General features: G+C 39.2%; 1 protein-coding gene across 4 annotated transcripts in view; it reads left to right on the forward strand.

Moving 5' to 3' along the window:
• EXT2 (exostosin glycosyltransferase 2) overlaps positions 1-22359 on the forward strand; it is a 163565-nt gene that overhangs the window by 76109 nt on the left and 65097 nt on the right. For all 4 annotated transcript variants that reach the window (XM_030794661.1, XM_030794659.1, XM_003254460.3 and 1 more), the window contains one exon: positions 14157-14288. In XM_030794661.1, coding sequence (XP_030650521.1) covers positions 14157-14288 — 132 coding nt within the window. The remainder of the gene's footprint in view (positions 1-14156; positions 14289-22359) is intronic.

Consider the following 22359-nt stretch of genomic DNA (forward strand, 5'->3'; position numbering starts at 1 on the left):
TTTGTTGAAGTACTGGGTGAAAGGAACTCTGGGAAATAGGCCTTTAATGGTATGGTGGTATTGTGTGGGGGAAGGACTGGACTGTGAACTTCACAAATGCTTCTCAGTTTTTCCCCAACCTTGCTTAGGTGGGACAGGATGGCTACAGGGCACTAGAGTTGGGTATTTCCTCACTTTTATGTGGAAGGTTCGAGCCAGCTGGAGTTGGTTATTTCCTTTCCCGCAGATAGGATAGGCTCTGATAAAACCCTAACAGGTTAGGCTCTTGTAAAATAGTTTCTCCTGAGGGCAAATCTTGTTAAGAACAAAATGCTCTGGTGTATTTCAGAATGGTTACTTTCCCTTCCCCTTTCTAGAAGCATCAAGGGGTTGTTCTCTAGTATTCTCTGTGAGAACCTGGTTGAACAAATTATGGAGGTAAAATTCTGGAAGTGTGGGAATGCCCCCATCTCCCTCCCTGACTGGGTTTCCCTGGAGTTTTTAAACTCTCAGACTTGTCCACACTGAGCCTCCAGCAATTTGTCAATTACAGTTATGGTTTTCCTACCCTGGCACTGGTCCCTGGAGAGGTTTGTGCTCCAGTAAGTTGTGATTCTCTCTATTCACCTGCCCATCTCTTCAGTTTCCAAGGCAGCTGTTTGCGATGTGACCTCGTTTGCTTGACAGATTGGAGAAAAGGTGTTGGTTTTTTCATTTCAGCCTTTTACTTGTGTTAGGACAGAATGGTGACTTCTAAGTTTATTAAGTGCCAGACTGGAAACCAGAAACCCCCAGACAGGACTTTAGTAGATAGAAGAGCATGAAGATGGCATTCCAGAAAAAGGGAATACCATGAACAGAGTAATGATCATGTGTTTGTGGGCCAGTGGAGAAAGTGACTTGCTTAGACTAGCAGAAGCATGGTGAAAATAGTGGGCGAGAAGTTTAGATATGTTGAGTGCAACAGATTTTGAAGGATATTGAATGTCTTGGAGTAAAGATCAAGGAGGTAATGGATTTTGGACGAAGAATAATCTGGACTGTGAGAAGCTGGGGTAATGGGAAGAGCTCTGCTACTGATTGTGTGTGTGTAAACTCTCATGGGGTATTGCTGGAATATAAGGGTCTGGGTATTTGTTTTAGTTATTTACTTAACAAATTATTTTGTAGCTGGCTAATTTACTGAACTTGCTTATTAGTTCTGATAGGTTTTTAGCTGATTCTTTAGGGTTTCCTTCTTAGCCAATCTATGGAAAGCTCTTGGATTTATTTTCACATTTGTTTCCTTTTTCTGTTTTCTTACTCATTAATTACTTCTACTGATTTTCTTGGATTTGTTTCATTTTCCACATCAAGTTGGATGCTTACTTTATTTTTGTATGATAATTTGGCATATACATCAGAATAAAATTAAAGTGTAGGACTAGAAGCAGTTGGAATTTTGGAAACATCAGAAGTCTCAGTAGATTTCATCTCTAAGATTTTAAATATAAAAAGTGGCTATATACTTTGCTCTTAAATAGGTGAGATATGTTATCAGGCTTCAACTTAACATTTAAGGCAAATGTCAGATTTTTTATTGCTGTGAACTTATTACTGAGGAAAGAAAACATTTAAATATTTTTCTCCAGCCACAAATCCCCGTAAGTTTAAAGATTTTGACAGAATGCCATACTTTATGTATGTTAAAAAATTGTAAGCCAGGATCAATGGCATGTACCTCTAGCCACAGCTGCTCAGGAGGCCAAGACAGGAGGTTCACCTGAGCCTGGGAGTTTGAAGCTGTAGTGTGCAATGATCGTGCCTGTGAATAGCTACTATACTCCAGTCTGGGCAATGGAGCAAGACCCTGGCTCTTAAAAAATATATATATATAATATTCAGTGAATACAATTTTATAGTTTTTAATCCTTTCAAAGTACATTAAAAATAGTGTGCTAAATTCTTTGATATTTCTTCCTCCAGGAGGTGAAGCTTCATTAATCTCCCTTTCAGTATGGACTGAACATAGTGACTTGCTTCTAGGGAGCATAGACTTGGGATGGGAACAGTAGTAATTTAGGAGTGGGGAAACCTGGCAGACCTCACCTTAACTATGTGAGCAAGGTTAACGTTACTTTTAATAAGTCATATTGGTAGCATATGTCCCCTGATGGAGTGTGAAGGGAAGGGTACCTCATCTCTGTAGTATTCAATCTAATAAGTAGACAACATCAGATAAACCCAAATTGAGGGACATTTTATATGAAAGTCCTGACCAATACTGTCAACTATGTCAATGTCATAAAAGACAAGGAAAGACTGAGAAACTGTCCCCGATTAGAGGAGACTGAGCTGACATGACAAGTAAATGCACTATGGTGTCCTGGATTAGATCCTGGAACAGAAAAAGGACTTTAGGAGAAAACTGGGAATCTGGAGAAGAAAAAAGTATGTTGTTTGGTTAATAGAATTGTACCAATGTTAACCTCTTGGTTTTGATAATTGTACCATGGTGGTGTAAGATGTTAACATTAGGAGAAGCTGGATGAGGGGCATGCTAGATATTTGAGAACTCTCTGGCTACTATTGCAACTGTTCACTAAGTCTAAAAGTATTTCAAAATAAAAAGTTAAAAAAGCAATTACCAGCTGGGCTCAGTGGCTCATGCCTGTAATCCCAGCACTTTGGGAGGCCGAGGCAGGCAGGTCACCTGAGGTCAGGTGTTCGAGACCAGCCTGACCAACATGGCAAAACCCCATCTCTACTAAAAATACAAAAATTAGCCGGGCATGAGGGCAGACATCTGTACTCCCAGCTACTCGGGAGGCTGAGGTAGGAGAATCGCTTGAACCCAGTAGGCTGAGGTTGCGGTGAGCCGAGATCGCACCACTGCCCTCCAGCCTGGGAGACAGGGTGAGACTCCATCTTAAAACAAACAAACAAACAAACAAAAGCAGTTACCACTTTGCATGGCAAAGAAACAGAAAAATGCTGAAACCTACCAAAAACTTATAAAATGAATTCTGCCGCTGTTAGGTGAACCATTGTGTGGCTTTCTATGAACTTTCAGCAAGTGCCATATGGGTGGGTTCCTAAATTACTGTTTTTATGTAACTGATAGGTGAAGATGGTGGGGCTGGGAAAATGTACTGGATTAATAGAAACATGTTTGCAGGAGTTGCATGTGGAGAAGGCAAATAAAACAGCTTCATGAATAAGGAAGTGAAAAAAAGCAGTCTCATGTTTTATGCGGCAAGGTGTTTTACATACAACTAAATTAACAAAATAAATATTTTAAGTAAAGAAAATGATTAGTATGCAGATAAATCCCAGGTATACTAACCTTTTTGCTTCCAAATCCCTTTTTATGTTAAAGAAAGTAAGTTCTATTAATTGCTGTTTGTTGGATCCCCAGGTTAAAGGGATATCAGATATTTGTGAACTTCCTCTGCTCTTCTGGAGAAACTGGTAACATGGGCATAGTAAATGTCTACAAAAACCTCCAGTCCACAAGAAGTGCCTTTAAAGGGTTTTGCTGATATTTTTTTCCCTCTAATTTTAAGTTAGTTGTCAGGTAACTCTTATATTTGTGAAAATGGAGTATGTAAAAGAATAAACAAAAAAATCTTGCTTACAGTAATTCTAAACTAAAAATAAGGATGCTTGGGTTATAATTTGGCCTTATTATTGAGCTTTTTGAGCTGTCAGATGAAGATTATTAGAGCCTATCTCTGGGACCTTCAGACTGTTATGAGGTTGTCCAGGAAGGACACCAGACTCCCTGCTCTTGTGCTGTCAAAAGGACCAGTGAGCACCAAAGAGCCTGTTGGACACAGGGCTTTGGAAAGTTGGGAATGCTCGTTGCTACTATTTTGTTAAAGCAAACAAATGAAAAGGAATAATTAGCCTTTGGCACATGTATTTGGAAAGGCTTAGAATCTCTTTGGAAGTTTTCAGTCTTCAGACACAGCTTTGAAAAATAAATCCGTGATGCATGGAAATATTTTCCAGCTGTTCACCTGAAATAAATGGTTCTGTCAATGTTAGTGTGTTAAGAGAAAGTTTCCTATAGCTCGGATCTCTTGAATCTCCTCAATGCTAAGAGGGAGAAGATTTGCCTTTTTAACAGTGCAGCTGTTTCTTAAACTTCTTGAGGGAGCAAGTGAATGCTTTATTTAATCTGTCTTGGTTCTCTGAGGTTTTGAGGTCTGTGTTTTGCTGTTTTCTCATTAATTTTGGAAAATTCTTAGCTCTTTTTCCTTTAAATACATCTGCTGCCTTGTTCTCCACTTCCCCCTCTCTCCTCTTCTGATACTATAGTTACACATATATTAGAGTGTTTGATATCGTCTTACAGTTCTAGAGTACTCTATTTTGGATTTTTCCCTCCCACTCTTTTTTCTTTTTGTGTTTCAGTTTGGATAATTTCTACTGTTCTGTCTTCAAGCTCTCTCTTTCTTTTCTTGGCTCTGTCTAGTGTGCTAAGCCTGTCAAAGGAATTCTTCATCTGTAATATTGTTTTTTCACTTCTAGCATTTTTATTTGACTGTTTTTTATATTATCTATCTTTCTACCAAAAATTCCCATATGTTCCTGTGAGTTGTCCACCTTTTTCACTAGATCCTTTAATATATTAATTATAGTTAAAGTCCTTGTCTAATAGTTCCATCATCTTGGTCATCTTTGAGTTAGGTTCTGTTGACAGCTTTATTTTATGTCAGTGGGCTGTTTTCTCTTATTTTTTGTTTCTGGAAAACTTTGATTGAAAGATGGGCGTTCTGTATAGAAAAACAGAAGAGACCAACTTAAATATCATAGAAATGAACACACCTTTTCTTCTGTCAGACCCTTAGTGTGGGAGGCTGACTCAATCTACTCAGTAATTGGGGATGGGTTTGAGCTGATTCATGGCTGGAGTGACCATCAGTGTGCCACAGACTTCAAGTGCTCCCAGGGCGTGGCAGCTGCTACCTTACAGTTAGTGTGGGGCCCAGCTTCCTGGAGTGCTTCTCAGAGTTCCTGCCTGGCCCTCTGCCCTCAGTAAACCCAACCTGCCGCCTTTCTTCTCACTCCTGTTCCTCCGTTGGTGTAGACTGCTGTTGCTTGTACTTGGTGCTAGGCTCATGGTGGAGGCAGTGGGATTTTCCCTTCCCCTAATCCAGCCTCAGTCTTGGGCCCTTTTGCTGGGGCCTTGGGGGCGAACCTTTCTCAGCGTTCCTGTTGTTTCCTCTGGTGGCAGCTTAACCTGCCCTTCCTCTTGGAGGATCTTGGACTGGAGAGTTTCTTGCCCTTCCCTGAGTGGTACTGGACCTCTGCCTTGTGTCAGTGCAGGATCCTGACCTGAACCAGTGCTCCTGCTTGTCTTTCTGGGGCAGATGGCTTTTGCTTCTACACCTCCCGCTGAGGCAGTATACCTTTGCCGCGATTAGTGGTGGGAGGGTATCCTGTTCCTCCCACAGCAGTAGACTTTTTGCATGGCTTGTGGTGGAGTTGGGGGAGTTTTTTGCCCTCCTTTGGGAGCAGAGGGCTTTTGCTTCGCCCTTTCTGGCAGTGGTGGTGTACTGGGGGCTGGAAGGATTCCTACTTCTGGAAATGTGGAACCTGGGCATGGTAAGGTTTCCTTCTGTCCCCTAACCCTTGAGGCTTTTGTTTTGGATGACAAAAACTACAATAAGTGGGCAGAGTTTTATCCAAATCTTCCTCAGAAACATCCAGAAGAGAACTTGCGAGTGAATGTGGATCCCCTTGTGTCTAGAGCTTCTAAACTGTCCTGATGGCCCTTGCTCAGTTTTGAGAATTTGTTAAAATTGTAGCTGTTTCCTGTGGCTGCTTTTATGAAGTCCACCTCCTCCTCCTGTGCTCTTCCGAAGCTGAAATAATTTGTGTGTCCCACCTCTCCTTGGAGAGGCTTGCCATCTTTTGAAATTTAGTTCCCTTGACTACCTTATGAACACAGCTCTCTTATGGGCTTAAGGAAAGTTATGATTCTTGTAGGTTATGATGTTTGTAGGCTTTTCCTCATTATTATGGTAGATCCCATGTTCTCTTTTGGCTTTCTCCATCCTAAGCAGAAGGGGATCCTTTATGTTATGACTGACCAGTGGGTGGGGAGAAGGGAAATGGAGCAGTATTTAAGCAAGCACCGATCCATAGTTACATGTCATTGCCAGATATTTGGATGGCATTAGCAGTTGGAAATTGGGACAGAAGCATATCTGGCTGGTTTTGTTTTGTGGGTTCCATTAGAAAAATCCTTTAATATACCAAAATTAAGCCTATTGACCTACGTCACATTCAGGAAGTTCTGATTAAAAGGGCAGTCCAAAGTTGACTGGTTCATTAGAGCCAGCCATCATTGGATGCAGATACTCTTGAGCTAGGTAGGGTTTTTATATAATCTTTCTGCTGTTGGACAGACCTCCTGACCACTTTGAGGCAGCAAACTTACATGGCACAGTTTTAAAAGTTGTTTATCTCTCTCATAGTCTATATAAGCATAACACAAAGGACATTCTTAATCCTGTTTCTGCCTTGCTGTTCCAACCGGGAACAGATTTTCCTCCTTCTCCCTCAGAGCCATTCCCCTAATCTTTCACTTTTTAAAATTTGGCATACAAGATGTGATGCCATTATTAAATGATTGTTTTCCCCTTAAGCCTCATGGATTGACACCTTGATGATTTGGAAAAGTTTTGTAGGATGCCAGTGGTGCCTGTCCTACCTTGTGCCTGTGAGGGACTGTTGTCAGGTGGATTTGTTCTTTCAACAATGTTTAACTGCCTGCCCTTTAACAGGTGCTGTGCTAGGTGCTAGGAGTTCAGTGGTGAGCAAAACCAGACATATTCCCACTCATGGACTTTCTGGAAAAGGACTGTCTTCTTTCTCAGAAACCTCATGATTGATCTAGAAGGGACATGTTATTGATTGCTTGTACTTTTTGATATGAAGTGCTATCATACTCCCACTTGATGTATTTTTATTATTTCCAACTCTGTTCTCTGGGGGTTGGATTTCTTCACTGTCTTCAGGAACTGAGATGAATGGACTTGTAACACTGAGATCTTATTCTCTTTCCTCTTCCCCTTCACCCATTCTCAACCCAAAAACAGTGCTGCCAACTGTTGAATATATTCTTTTTTTTTTTTTTTGAGACAGAGTCTTGCTCTGTTGCCCAGCCTAGAGTGCAGTGGCGCGATCTTGGCTCACTGCAAACTTCGCCTCCTGGGTTCAAGCGATTCTCCTACCTCAGCCTCCCATGTAGCTGGGATTATAGGCGCCCACCACCGCACCCAGCTAATTTTTGTATTTTTTAGTAGAGATGGGGTTTCACTGTCTTGGCCAGGCTGGTCTCAAACTCCTGACCTCAGGGTCCACCCGCCTCGGCCTCACAAAGTGCTGGGATTACAGGCGTGAGCCACTGCGCCCAGCCCTGTTGAATATATTCTAATGTAAGCGACAAAGACCCTGAGAGGACAGGATGGATGAAAGTGCTGGAGAGAGAGCTAACATTTCCCAACTGCCTATTCTGCACTAGCACTGAGGTACTTCATAAACCTCATCTCATTGAATCTTCATGGGATGGGTGGTGTGATCTCCATCTTACAGATTCAAAAAACAGAGAGGTTAAGTAACTTAAAATTGCTCAAGATGCTCTATAACTGTTGTTCTTTCCACTATGCCACACTGGCTTCTCTTAAATACTTATTATTGCTATTCCTATTGCCTTTGCATTACTGAAAATTAAGAAATTAATCACATTTAATTGATGTATAAACTGAAATAGCAGTTTCAATTTGGAGTTCCATTTTGCCCATGATAGTTTTAAGCTGGCCCAGTCCCTGCCCTAGAGGAGCTTTATAATTCTCATATTTGAAAATATCCTAGGAATTATGTAGTTCTTATGCTGTGAAATCTGTGTGTTTTATAAACAAAATCACAGTGGAATCTGATTAACCAACAAAGTTTAAATACTTTGTTCAAGGTTATATTGGTATGACCTATTCACCTGTAACCTAACTCTTCAACTGTGTACCTTCCACAGTTTAGAGTGACTGGGGAATTTGCATAGCTGCTGAAGAATCTCTCATTCACACTTTTAAGGTAGATATAAATGCGGACCACGTTTTAGGGGAGAAAAAGCCATAATAAGCACTTATTTGAATTTGCTCTCTGGATGAGAATAGTGGTGCTTTCGTACATTGCCACCGTAGCTGAAAACTCCTTCCTCTCTGTGGACAAGCAGGCTATACTAAGCCCTGGAGGGGCTATAAATTATAATACCTTCTGAACGTTTCAAGGTATTACAGAAGTCCTGCAGAAACAATTAAGCCTGAGAAGTTCACTTATCCCCAGGCTGAGACACTTGAGCTATGATTATTGGCAAAACTTGCTTCCTTTCTGAGTGAATTGCAATTTGGTGGACAGGGTGAGATGATTTGAGACATCTTAAATTAGAAGTTCAGTTGTGCGTTTGTGCCTTTGGCTGGTGTCCTGGGTGGATTTCTTACCAATCGTTGTTTTCTATAAATCCCAAAAGCTGCTGTCTCCACTGTGATTATATGTGAGCATAAAGCTTTGGAATGCTTAAGTCGGAATGTGGTTTAATTTGAATATGACTTAAAAGAATATATGATGATAGACCCAGTTGGGTAGAAAAGGAGATAAATATTCAGGATATATGTGTGTTTATGTTTGGCCTGATGCTTTGTAAATTTTTACACCTTTCAGTTTCTTGAAAAAGGACCATTTTCTAAAACTTGCTATGTGCTGGTGCTCTTAATGCTCTGGAATGGGGTAGAAAAAAGGTCTGAATTTAGTTAGGAATCATGGATTTGAATCGTGATTCTGCTCCTTAATATCTTTGTATCTTAGTTTCCTCATTTATATAATGAAACTGTCCCAAATAAGTGACAAGCTGGTTGTGAAGAGCAGATGAAATCATGAATATAAAAGTGCTCTGCGGCACGTAGAACACTAACATTTGCAAGGATGCTGATTTTTAAAATGCCAGTATCTATTTCCAAGGAACTCACGGTCTAGCTGGAGAGAAAAAAGTAATCCTCTGAAACAACAGAAAAACAATTATAGAACAGTATATAACAACTAACGTGTATGGCAAAGGCTGTAAGGGCTAAGGGATTTCATAGTAAGGGGAGATTGGTGATAATAGAAAGTGATCAGTAAAGATTTCATAGGAAAGATGGGTTCTTTCAGGTCTCATAAAATGTAAACATTTTGGCTGGATGATAGGAGAGAAAGCAGTAACGTGAATTTAAGCAGGATTGAGATTGTAGTGAATAGGGCATAAGAAGCAGTAGCAGGGAGGCAGCCAGCTGTGTACCCAGATGACCAACTACTGGACAACTTGAGAAAGTCAGATACCCTTGAAAGCTAAATCTGTATTTCAGCTTTTCTTTGAGTAGGAGACATTCTCATTGTGCATGCTTTGCCTTCTTCTTATTAGTTAGTGGAGATGATAATAGTTACATAACTCAAGTTACCCTAGGCTTTTAACTCATAGATAGAACACTTGCCCAGGAAACAGAAGCAGAGTAAGCACATCTAGACTAGAAAGTATCTTTTTCCTTCACCCTTTTGGGTTATCCTTACAATTTCCCCATGTTAAATTTTCACATGTTCACTCCCTTGCATAAATCCAAATAGCCTCTGGTTTTGAGTGGGATCATAGATCTGAATGAAGCTGGAGAGGTCATATAGACTAGCATCCTGGTTTTATTAGGAACTGAGTTTAACTTCTGCTCGGATAAGAAACTGCCTTCTTTCAAAAGACTATATTGGACCAGGAAAGAATAGCTGATACTGGAGCAACCCTCCTGCCAGAAGAAGAAAAAGTTATAAAAGTTTATTTAAAACAACTGTTTACAGGCATTGTAGAACCACTAACACAGTATTTGAGGGAATACCATTCCTGAGAGGAAGAAAGCACTTGGAATTGAGCTACATAGTCACTCTGGCATCTTCCCTGATGGTACTTGCCAATTCTCTATCCAAGAGTATGGGGTCCCAGCAGAAAGCAGCAGTCCTACAGGGCTTAGAGGTTGGAGTTAGGGCCTATTAAAGTATTCGGGATCTGAAACACAAAATCCCAGGAGAAAGAAAACCACAAGGAAGAAAGTGAAAAATGTGCTTGTAATCTTCCCTTGGAGTGTTTGCCAACTCCTAAGGTACACATGATCAGAGCAAGACTCCAAGAATCCTTGTAAAAAGCAGCAGTTGGGAATGTAGTGAGCAATGCAGATATTTCAGCAGCCATATACAGTGCTGGTGAGAGGTTGGTATTCAAGGCCTGCCAAGGTAGAGGGGCCCTAGCAAATACAAATACCCCAGGCTTTAATTGGAGGCCTCAGAAGGACCACACTTTAAGCATAAGGGAAAGCTGAAATAAGCTAGCCCTGACACAACTTAAAACCGACCTCTGACAGGATTAAAGTGGCCTGACTGTACTCTTACACCTGCCAAAAGAATACGTTACACTCTTAGGAGGAAGATAATCGGAATCATCCAGAACCTCTACAGGTTTTAAACAGACTGCCATCCAATAAAAAATTAAGAAGCATGCTAAAATTGAGACCAAATGACCAAAATGAAGAGAAAAACGACAGTAGAAAGATATCCACAGGTGACTCAGATACTGGAGTTTATCAGTCAAGAACTGATTATGTTCAAGAAAGTAGAAGAAAAGAAGGAGACTTTCAACAAAGATATGAAATCTACTTTTGACAAGATCAAATGGAAATTCTGGAACTGAAAAATATAGGAATGAAATTAAGAATTTAATACCTGGGTTTAATAGCAGTTTAAACACCAAAGAAAAAGGGCTAGAAGATTATTGAACCAGAAGAAAAGTTAGTAGAAAACACCCAGATTGAAGCACAGAGAGAAAAAATACTGCAAAGAGAATAAGAGATACATGAGATATATTGAAAACATTGTGAAATATATTTCACATATATGTATATTTGGAGTCTCAGAAGAGGAGAGTGCAACAGAAATAATATTTAAGAAATATTGGCTGAAAGTTTTCTAAAATCAGTGGAAAGCATCAAACCACAAATTGAAGAAGCGCTACAATCCTCAGTGGGATAAATACAAAGGGCCACACCTAGGCATGTTATAGTTGAATTACTGTAAGCCAAAGACAGAGAAAGCTTAAATGCAGTCAGAAATAAAAAGCATATTGTCTTCAAAGGTGCACCAGTAAGATTGACAGCTGATTTATTAATGAAAAATTGGATGAAGCCAGAATACAATAGAAGTATATCTTGAATGTTCTGAAAGAAAATTGCTAACCTAGAATTCTCTACCTATCAAAAGTATCCTTCGAAAATTATTTGGGTAAAAAGAAGCTTTCAAACAAATAAAAGAGAGTCATCTACTAATTCTACCGTGAAATAAATAACAAAATAAATTCTTCAATTAGCAGGAAGATGACATGTGATGGAAGTTCAGATATGCATCAAGAAAAGAAAGGGTAAATATATGGTGAAAATTTACTTTAAAAAATAATGATGTCCCAGACGCGGTGGCTCTTGCTTGTAATCCCAGCACTTTGGGAGGTCAAGGCGGGCGGATCATGAGATCAGGAGTTTGAGACAGTCTGAACAACATGGTGAAACCCCGTCTCTACTAAAAATACAAAAATTAGCCAGGCGCGGTGGTGCGTGCCTGTAATCCCAGCTACTCAGGAGGCTGAGGCAGGAGAATCGCTTGAACCTGGGAGGTGGAGGTTGCAGTGAGCCGAGATCGTGCCACTGCACTCCAGCCTGGGTGACAGAGTGAGACTCTGTCTCAAAAATAAATAAATAAATTAATTAATTAATAAAAATAAATAAAAAACATGTCTTGTGGGATTTAAAATATGTAGAAGAAAAATATTTGACAATAATAGCACAGCAGATAGGAGAGAGCTGATAAATTATAAAATTGTTAGTTTGAGATGTAATATAATAAAGCAATGATGCTTACTGTAGTTGCTAGGAAAGCTACTCAAACAATAACAAAAGACTAAATAACTAGCAACCTAATGAAGAACAAAAATGTGGAATAATAATAAAAATTTTTTGATCAATTCTAAAGGTGAGAAAAAACTGAAATAACAAAGAAGAGGTAAATAGGAAATAAATAGAATGATCATACATTTACTCAGCCGTATCAGTAATGTAAATTCAGTATAAATCGACTATATTTGTAATTAGGAACGAAATATTTTTGGATGAGATAATATATTAAAACCCAGTAACAGATTGATTATCGCTTATCCAAAATGCTTGGGAGCAGAAGTATTTCAGATTTCAGATTTTTTTTTAGATTTTAGGGAATCTGAAATGCTCCAATGAGTATTTCCTTTGAGCATCATGTCAGCACTCAAAAAGTTTTGGATTTTGGAGCATTTTAGATTTGAATTTTTTGGATTTAGGATGCTCAACCTGTATATGCTTTTCTCAACAGACAAGCTTTGAGGGTAAAAATTTGAAATATATATTTATAAACTTGAAATACTTACATATATATGTATATAAATATACACACACATCCCACACAATCCATAGGCACACATGCAGGCAGACAAAAATCAATAAGGATATAGAATATTTAAACAAAATTATACCCATCAACTGCAGAATATACATTTTTTAAGTGTACATAGATTATTTATAAAAATAAACAATGTGCCAGGCCATAAATCAAGTTTAAATAAATTGCAAAGTGTTGAAATCACATGCGTTCTCTGACCACAACGCAGTCAAAGTGCAGTCAAAGTAGAAATCAGTAACAGAAAGGTAAATAGAAAAAATAAAAATATTTGGAAATTAAACAATATCCAAAGGAAATTAGGTCATTGTTTGCCTAAATGATAATGAAAATGATATGTAAATGTGCCTGAAGCACTTAAATAGCACATAGCGGGAAATTTATAACTTTAAATGCCTATATTAGAAATAAAGAAAGGTTGAAATCATGATCTAAACTTTAATTTTAGGAAGTTATAAGCAAAATCAATTAAACTCCTCCAAAATAGAAGGAAATAATAAAATCAGAACAAAAACTAGCAAAATAGAAAGAAGTATGATGTGGAAAATCAACAAAATCAAAAGTTGATTTTTAAAAAAAGATTAACAAAATTGATAAAGCTCTACTAAGCCTGATCAAGTACAAAGAGAAAACACAACAGTATCAGGAATGAAAAGAGATGTATTACAATAGATTCTACAGGCGTTAAATGGATGTGAATGCACAGCTTTATTTCAATAAATTTAACAATTTAGATGGAATGAACATATCCCTTGAAAAACACTGTTTATGAAACTGACATACACACAGAAAAACATGCATAATCCTATGGCTATGAAAGAAAATTAATCCATAATTTAAAACGTTCACATTCATACACACACACACACACACACACACACACCCCAGTCCACCCACCCACACCCTTGCCCAGATGGCTTCTTTGAGGAATTCCTCTAAAACCTTTCAGGGAAGAAGTAATGCTGATCTTGCGTAAAAGTTATTGAAGAACAGAAAAAGAGAGAATGGTTTCCACCTCATTTTATAAGGCCAACATAACCTTGATACCATAACCTGACTTCGATATTGTAAGTGTTGAGCAAAACAAACCAGACACAAAAGAGTAAATACTGTTTGATTCCATTAATATGAAATTCAAGAGCAGACACCACAATTGTAATCAGCATAATGGTTATTCTTAGAAGGATGAGATACTGACTGAGAAATAGCATGAGGGAATCTTTTGGAATGCTGGAATGTTCTATATCTTTATCTGGATACTAATTGTAAGACTATGTACATATGTATAAATTCATTGAGCTGTACACAAGATTTGTGCACTTTACTGTATGTTATATAAGACAAAATACTATAAACTCTGCTATAACACATGGATATTCTCATCATCACATAATTTATCTTCTATCTTAATTGAATCCAATGTGCATTTCACTTGCTAACATTTTATTTTGACTGCATTTGATAAATGCAAACTTCTGATGGCAGCTGGCTTGAACAGCAGGGAGCATATGCCCTAGGCACCCCCATCCCCACAACTTTGGGAATAAAGGAATTAGCTAAACCCAGAGTTGACTGTGATAGAGCACCCAGTTTTCCCACTCTGTCTCGCTTGCTCACTTAAAACAGCTTTGTTTTCTTTATAGGCCCGGTGGTTCTGGGAAGCGTACTTCCAGTCAATTAAAGCCATTGCCCTGGCCACCCTGCAGATTATCAATGACCGGATCTATCCATATGCTGCCATCTCCTATGAAGAATGGAATGACCCTCCTGCTGTGGTAAGTGAATTCCAGTGCTAGCCACATGAGGCATGGTCCAGCTGTCAGGGTGGGTGGAAGGAAAAATGTACTACAATTGTAAAGGTTATTTAAATTCTAGCTTTCTAAGATAAGAGTGTGCTTTTTATACTTGGGGCCTGATAAGGGCAGTATAATTTTGAAACACTGAAAAAAGTAAAAAATACGGAAGCAGCAGTTTCCAGTGTGTTTTAAATGTCCTCAGAAAGACTGTCTGTTTATTGCAGAGGTAAGTAAGGAGGCATGGGTCTTGTTGGAAATCAAAGACATCCTGGTGACTTTTGCAATTGTAATGCTTAGAGCTTTTGAAAAAGTTCTGTAAGCAACTTAATAATAATAGCTTGTATTTTGAGTGCTTACTCTCTGCCAGGGACTGTGCTAAGTGCTTTACATGTATTACCTCAATTAATATTTCCAACACTCTGTAAGGAAAATAATAAGCAGAAGTGATCTAGAGGCACTACGGATTGCTATAGTCATTTGCTCAAGATTGTGGCAGAGGCCTCTAGCTACTTCCAGCAAAGAGATGGAGTGGTCAGAAGCTGCTCTTGGGCCTTCCTCCTTGTGTGAAGGAATCACAAGGCACATGTGTCATTGCAGAGACTGTGGCAGTGGCTTCTAGGCACACCTTCTTTCTCACTAAAAATGCCTGAAGTTTTGGAGCTGGAAATTACTACTTCCTAGCTGCTCTGAAGTGAACCTGGCTGTCCAGCTCACAGATGTCAAGGCATTCCTGTAAGAGAACTAGATTCTTCTCCATTCTTCGTTCTAATTGTCTCTCTCTTTCTGACCAGCCCTCCTTGTCTCCCGAGTCTACCTTTTCTTTTTTTTTTTTTGAGATGGAGTTTCACTCTTATTGCCCAGGCTTGAGTGCAGTGGCACGATCTTAGCTCACTGCAACCTCCACCTCCCAGGTTCAAGTGATTCTCCTGCCTCAGCCTCCCCAGTAGCTGGGATTACAGGCGTCCACCACCACGCCCAGCTAATTTTTTTATTTTTAGTAGAGACAGGGTTGGCCAGGCTGGTCTCGAACTCCTGACCTCAGGTGATCCACCTGCCTTGTCCTCCCAAAGTGCTGGGATTACAGGCATGAGCCACTGTGCCAGGCCCCAATTCTACTTTTTCTAAATAGTGCTGTATGTGGCTACCTGGTTAATCTTCATATAGGACCATCCTTTTTCCTTTCCTGCCCGCCTTCTTCCTTCTTTCATCCAGCCTTTTTGAAATGGTTACTGGGTTTTAGGCACGCTGAGAGGGGTTGAGAATACAGAAAAAAGAAGACAGTTCCTGCCCTCAAAGAAGCTTTCCACTGATTTGGGAAACTAGCAAGTAATGCCGTGAACGTAGAGGTCCTGTAGTGGAGTGGAGTGGTGTACTAAGTGCTGTGGATGCAAAGGGGACAGGCATCTCTCCTCACTGGGACACTTCCTGAAGAGGGAGTGCCTGAGAGGAAGTCAGTATGTGCTTATGGTAAAAACAACAGCAAACATCTTCTTGTTTTGCTTGAGGTGAAGTTTGCTTCTATCTCCCCGACTCCATTACCAAAGATAACATCTCAGAATGTAAGCATAATCTTGTAGTTTTAAAACATATATGGGATTATACTAAACATATTTTTCTGCCTTTTTTATTTTAGCATTAGATCATAGACTTATTTTTGTTTTATTCCATATAGGTCTACTTCAGTTTTTTAGGATGGCTGTATTAGTATTCAGTTGTTTGGGTATATTGTATGTAATAGGTCTATTATTGATAGGTATTTAGACTGCTTTCTTTTTTTTTCTTCTTTCTTTTTTTTTTGAGATGGAGTCTCGCTCTGTTGCCCAGGCTGGAGTGCAGTGGCGCGATGTCGGCTCACTGCAAGTTCCGCCTCCCGGGTTCACACCATTCTCCTGCCTCAGCCTCCCGAGTAGCTGGGACTACAGGTGCCCGCCGCCACGCCCAGCTAATTTTTTGTATTTTTAGTGGAGACGGGGTTTCACCGTGTTAGCCAGGATGATCTCGATCTCCTGATCTTGTGATCCGCCCGCCTCAGCCTCCCAAAGTGCTGGGATTACAGGTGTGAGCCACCGCGCCCGGCCTTTTTCTCTTCTTTCTAACAGTGACAAGGGGCATACTTTCATATGTTTACACATAAATATGTGAACATATCTACAGAATTAATTCCAACTAAGAAATTGCTTAAAGAAAATACACATTTTAAATGTTGATAGATATTAACAAATTGCCCTTTCAAAAGACTATATTAATGTATAGTTTCACAAATAACATTTGGGTGTTCTAGTTCTCCATGTCTTCAGTAATGCTGGGTACTTGAACTTTTGCTCATCTCATAGGTGAGAAATTATCTTCATGTGTATTTTTCAAGGGGAAGACTGATATCTTTGTCGAGTTTTCTCAGATAATTCTATTTGTATTTTTATTGTTATCACATTGCACTTTTAGATTGTTTTAGACATTTATTTGTTCAGTAGGTATTTATTGAATGCCTGCCTTGTTCCAGGCAGGGTGCTTGGTACTTTGAATCAACAAGGCAGAGAAGGAGCCGTGCCTTTGGGAAACTTACATCGCAATGGATCTTTCTATCTAGAAGAAAGATTTGTCTTTCTGGTAGAATTCACATTATATATATATATTTGTGTATGTATATATTCCTTTACAAGTCTTGGTAAATATTTCTTAGGTTTAAAATTTTTTCTTATACTCTAATAAAAGAATACTTTCTGACCTTATAGTTGTTAACTGGTCACCATTTGTGTACAGACACATTTTGACTTTTGTATATTAATTTTGCAACTATTCTGTTACTGAACTCTACAGTTCTTTACTTTTTTTAGTTGATTCTCTTGTATTTTTAGATATACAATTATATCTACAAATGCTAATTTTGCTTCCTTTTTCCAGTATTTGAAACTTTTATTTTTCCTTTTATCTAATGGCATTGGCTGGTACTTCCAGAACAATGTTAAATCATGATTTGAATGTTAAAAGAAAAGGGTAGGTATTATCTAGTCAGAGAAAGGAAGAAAGTTAGATTCCATCCAGAAGGAACAACAAATTCAAAGATACAGAGGGACAGGGGAGCTTGGTAGTTTAAGGAACTTCGGAGAGTTCAGTGTGGCAACAGTGAAGGAAGCTTGGGAGGGAGAGGCAGAGGATGAAGCCTGCAGGGGGTCCAGATTACAAAACACCGTGTATCTTACATAAGGCATTGGAGTGTTATCTGTGAGAAACAAGTAATTACTGAAGCCTTTTAAACAAGGGAGTAATGTGATAAGATTGCATTTTAGGTCAGTCTCATCTTAGTGTGAAGAATGGATGATGCATGTAAGTGGGACCAGACTGGAGGCAGTAGACTGTTTGAGAAATGCAGATGAAAATTAATAGAGGACACATTTGAGTGGTATCTGGAAGAATGGACTGTTCTAACTGGTAAGTGAGGGAGAAGTTCAGAAGACTGAGGTATACTGTATAGTTTATCCAGATAGGGAATTTGGTTGCGTGAGGAGTCATGGGTGAGGATGGTATTGGCGTCCAAACTCAGTCTAATGGCAGGGCCCTCCACAATATACCTTTCTTTTTTTTTCTTTTCTTTCTTTCTTTTTTTTTTCCTGTTCTCTTTCAGAGAGTTCTAGATTTCTGGCAGCACAACTCAATCCTTCCTCTGTGTGCCCCTGCTTTTCCTCCTCTGTGCCTTTGTGGCTGCTAGCCTTGTCCTTGGCACACCTTTCTTCCCCATCATCTGCAGATTTATACAGGCTTCAGCAGCTGGCTGTAAACTCCTTTCTCCGGGAGGTTTTCTCAACCCCTTCAGCAGGAAGTAACTCTTAGAGCATGTTATCTGTGTTTCTTTTCCATCACTTAACATGTATAGAAGTAGAATTTCCTGTAAAGTTTTAAGCACCTTAAGGTCATTTCTGACCTTGGTGTTTCTCATAATACCTAGGACAACTTAATTCAGACAGGAAGATCTTGATATATAAAGGAAAGAAAGAGGGATGGAGAGAGGGAGAAAGGGATGGAGGGAGGAAGATTGGCAGACTAGGAGTTGAGCCATCTAAGACACATCCTGCTGGAAAGGTAGGGAAAGTGGTAGATTGTTTCTCGTCTGTAAAGTGGTTTAATGAGACTAACCCAATGACTTATCTAAGATCATGTAATTGGCAAGTTGTGTGAACAAGTGAGAACTCAGGTCTTCTACCTGCAGATTATCTTGAATTGCCTATGGAATTATAGGGGAGCCCTTGAGCCTCCTCTGGGCTGAAATGTTACTACTGTTCCAAGCAAATGGTACAAGCTTGAGACGAAAAATATTACATCTGTTCCTCTGCAGGAGAATTCATACCGGTACAGGAGAATTCATAGAGAATTCTGTCTGGTCATGACCCAGACAGAAAGTACAGAAATAGTCGGACTTTATCCTATACTTTTATCTAAAGCTCTAAGAGATGTTTAGTAAGAATAAAGCGTTGGAATTTAGTTCTTTTTTATAAGAATATAGGTAGGCTAGGAAAAATAGAATATGAAATTTTGCAGTTTTGAAATAGATATGTTTTAATTCAGGACAGAATGGTCAAAGTGCTAAACTCTTACAATTTGAGAAATAACATTAAGCATAAAAAGCATAAATCAAGGTATATAACTGGAAAATATATTCTCTATATATTTTTAACTCTTTCTTAAATAACCCTTTTTAGGATACTTTGGTATTTATCACATTTCTAGCTCAGGTGACGAGAGCCCTGATTTAAAGCTGTGGGTTATACATTTCTGCATCTTCAGTGAAAGCAACTGATGGGAGGCCTGAATAGCGATGGTTTATTTATAGTTAACTTCTCCTCTTCCCTCAGAAATATTTAACCTACTCTAGATGAGATTACTATGAGCCCAACCTGCAGGGGAGTCTCTTCTCTAGATTCCATCAAATTTATGATGTCTGACACTCCGAGGTGGGAGTAGGTGTGGATCTTGGTCAGTAAATCAAGGGGTGGTCTGGGGTTTTCAGAGATAGACTCTTAGGGTCTCCAGCCATGCACAGAGCTTGCTCAGACTGGAGAAGGAGAGGTGAGAGTTCAGAATCATATTTTGGCTAGATGCAGCTGCCTTAGTTTAATGTAAAAAAAAAAAAAAAAAAAAGCCTGCGTGTGTCGATGATTATGACAGTGAGAGGTGGCCTTGCAGAGTATTCATGTCACTAGATGCTTTGTCACTCTTATCTGTAAAACTAGGGTGATGACATTATCCACGTTGCACCATACCCTCAGAACCTGAAAAAGTTTGACACAGTAAAACTTGGACATAATGTTAAAGTAATACACCCGTCTAAATTGGAGAGATTGACCCTTTGTTTTGAAAGGAGTTCTTTTTGAAAGGAATTTATCACCAAGTTAAGGTTCTTTATGAGGGGAAGTGTGCATGTTTTTATATTAATTTTCTTAGCTGTTCATGTTAAGGCTGCCTATATTTTTATGCCTTTTCAGTCTCTTCATGCTTTTATTTTTCTCTCCTTTTTGCAAATATCAGCAAAGCTTTATCATCTCCCTAAATATCCTATATTACTTCTAACTTTGGTGTCATTTCTGGTCTTGCCTCTTGGCAGACTTTCATCCGTGCATCTGGGTCTAGTCTCTATAGCTAGGGTTCTCCTTGGACACCCTCTTCATTTTGCTTCTGGTTCTCTGCCAGATGTGAACATATGTAGGAGGGCAGAGACTGAGACAAGTAAGCTTTCAACGGTGAATTCATGTGTCACCAAAGCTGTATCCTCTCAGTGACAGCTTTTTAAAAACTAAATATAATATAGTCTGAAAATTATGTAGAGTGTTTTCCCATGTTATTTTCTATGATGTGATTTAAAAGATTATACTGCATCTTATCAATGTTATAATTTTATTTACATTTTTGATAGACAGTTTTTTTTCCGAAGTTTGCTATCATAGGTAACACTAATAAAGATACCCTAGATTTTTTTCCTTTCTGCATTTACCTTACCAGATTTAAAACAGAAAGAGAAGAGAGTAGGGATTCTTATAGCCATTGATAAAAATTGATGAGAAAAATGGGGAAGCATCTTAAAATGAATTATTTTACCCAGAATAAGAATGAGGTTGAAAAACAAGAGCTTTTTCTATGAAATCTAGCCAGAGTGGCAACTTCACTGCAATCAAAGCCTCAGATGAGGATTAGATACTTCCCTGGACTTCCTCTAAGCCTCAGTCTAACTCTGGTTTTTGAAGATAGAAAGGGCAAGAGATCAGCTAGATGAGAGTATTGCAAAAGAGCACTTGATTGGCAAGAATCACCCAGGGGGATCAGAAATCACAGCTGTGGGCAAAATGTGGTAGAGTGTGCCATGGGGCAGTGGTTCTCAATCTTTAGTATGCATGAGAATACAGAGTGCTGCCACTCCACCCTGAGATTCAGATTGGGTAGGTCTGGGGTAGGAACCTAGAATTCGCATTTCTAGCAAGTTCCCAAGTCTTGGATGTTGATGCTGCTGGTCCAGGGACCATATTTTGATGTGAGATTTCATTCACTGTGTGTGTCCTAACTCACTCCCTGGAGAAGGCTCTTCCTTTCTCCTCATCCATTTCCTCCTCTTAACCCTGCGGGGCTTGGATTAGAGGCATCCAGAAGCTGGGTTCAGACTAAATCTGTCTCAGCTACATGAAAAACTCAGGGCTGCTTATACTTAGATGTCCAGACGGTGGCCCTCACTCACAAAGGTTGTGGTTGTACAAGCAGCTGAAAATATCACTCAGCTATAAACACTAACAAGCAATAAATCACTCTGCAAGCTGAAGAAGCACTAGCTCGGATGTATGAAGCAGAACTCTAAGTTGAAAAGATACCAGGTTAACAGTCTGTGTAACTCAACTCAGCACCCTGTAAGTTGTGGAATGTTTCTCTGGAATTTGAAAGTCTACCCTGCCCCCCAGGAGGCCTTCTTGGCTTATTCTCTCTGTCTTCCTCCTACTGCCTAGATATGATTAAAAAAAAAAAAAAAAAAGTATGGAATTTAGAAATTTTAGCTTGAATTTAAGGTAAGTTTAAGCTTTTTGAAGTCTATTGTTTTTATAGGTATCACATTTATAGGATCACATTTGCACAAGTGATCCAGTATGCTACCCTAAATTCCAGACCTTTCCTTGAGTAGTACCTATTACTTCTTTGGAAGTGAGCTAGAAAGTCTCAGGATGTCAGCAGCCAGGGAATAAGGAAAGCTGAACTGGGTCTGCAGATGGAGAGATGCAGAAAGATACAGAGAGCTTGATCTGGGGCCCCAGGCAAAGAACTTGGCCAATTCTGATGGTCAGATAGAAAATGGTAAAGAAAATGAAAATCACAAGCCAGATTTAGATGGGGAGGATAGATAAAGAATATGAAAAGACGGACTCGAGGATATTGCTAAGATGATCTTGTCAATCAGAAGAGCACGCTAGAGCTTTTGTAGCAGAGAGAAACTAATGTGCCTGTGTAACACACATCTGCATGGCAGCCCCAGTGGTGGTGCTGGATGAATGAATCTACACACATTGTTTCCTTGGATGCAGTCCTGCCTTCATTGCTTACTTAGAGTTCACTTTTATGGCTCTAGCTTTCATGAATCAAAACCTGACTGCTTCCTTATATCACACAGCTTGTGGGAGGGCGGTGAGTAGAATAGTTTTTCAGAGTCCGTGGGAGCTTGATCTGGCAGCAGATTAATTAAGAACATACTGAATGTTTTGGCAAAGTAATCTTTCATGTACCAACTATCACTTACATTAGCACATCAAATTCCCTTTCCCCTTTTTTCAGGGGCCATTGTAATTCTCCCTTGAGGTCTGCTTAAATGATTCAATAATAGAAGTTATCAGGGAAATGTGGTAGTTAAGTATTATAACCTCAAGATAATGAATTTTGTTTCCGTTTCTAATATTCTGTCCTTTTTATGTGTCTCTCAATTAATATTTGAGTATAATTTTCTAATAAATGAGTCATTACAGCTGCAGATTAGAAAACTTTACACATGGCTTCAACCAGAGTTTGATTCTTGACTTTTGTGTCTCCC

The sequence above is a fragment of the Nomascus leucogenys genome, chromosome 15 (assembly GCF_006542625.1).
Source record: "Nomascus leucogenys isolate Asia chromosome 15, Asia_NLE_v1, whole genome shotgun sequence".
Classification (NCBI taxonomy): Eukaryota; Metazoa; Chordata; class Mammalia; order Primates; family Hylobatidae; genus Nomascus; species Nomascus leucogenys.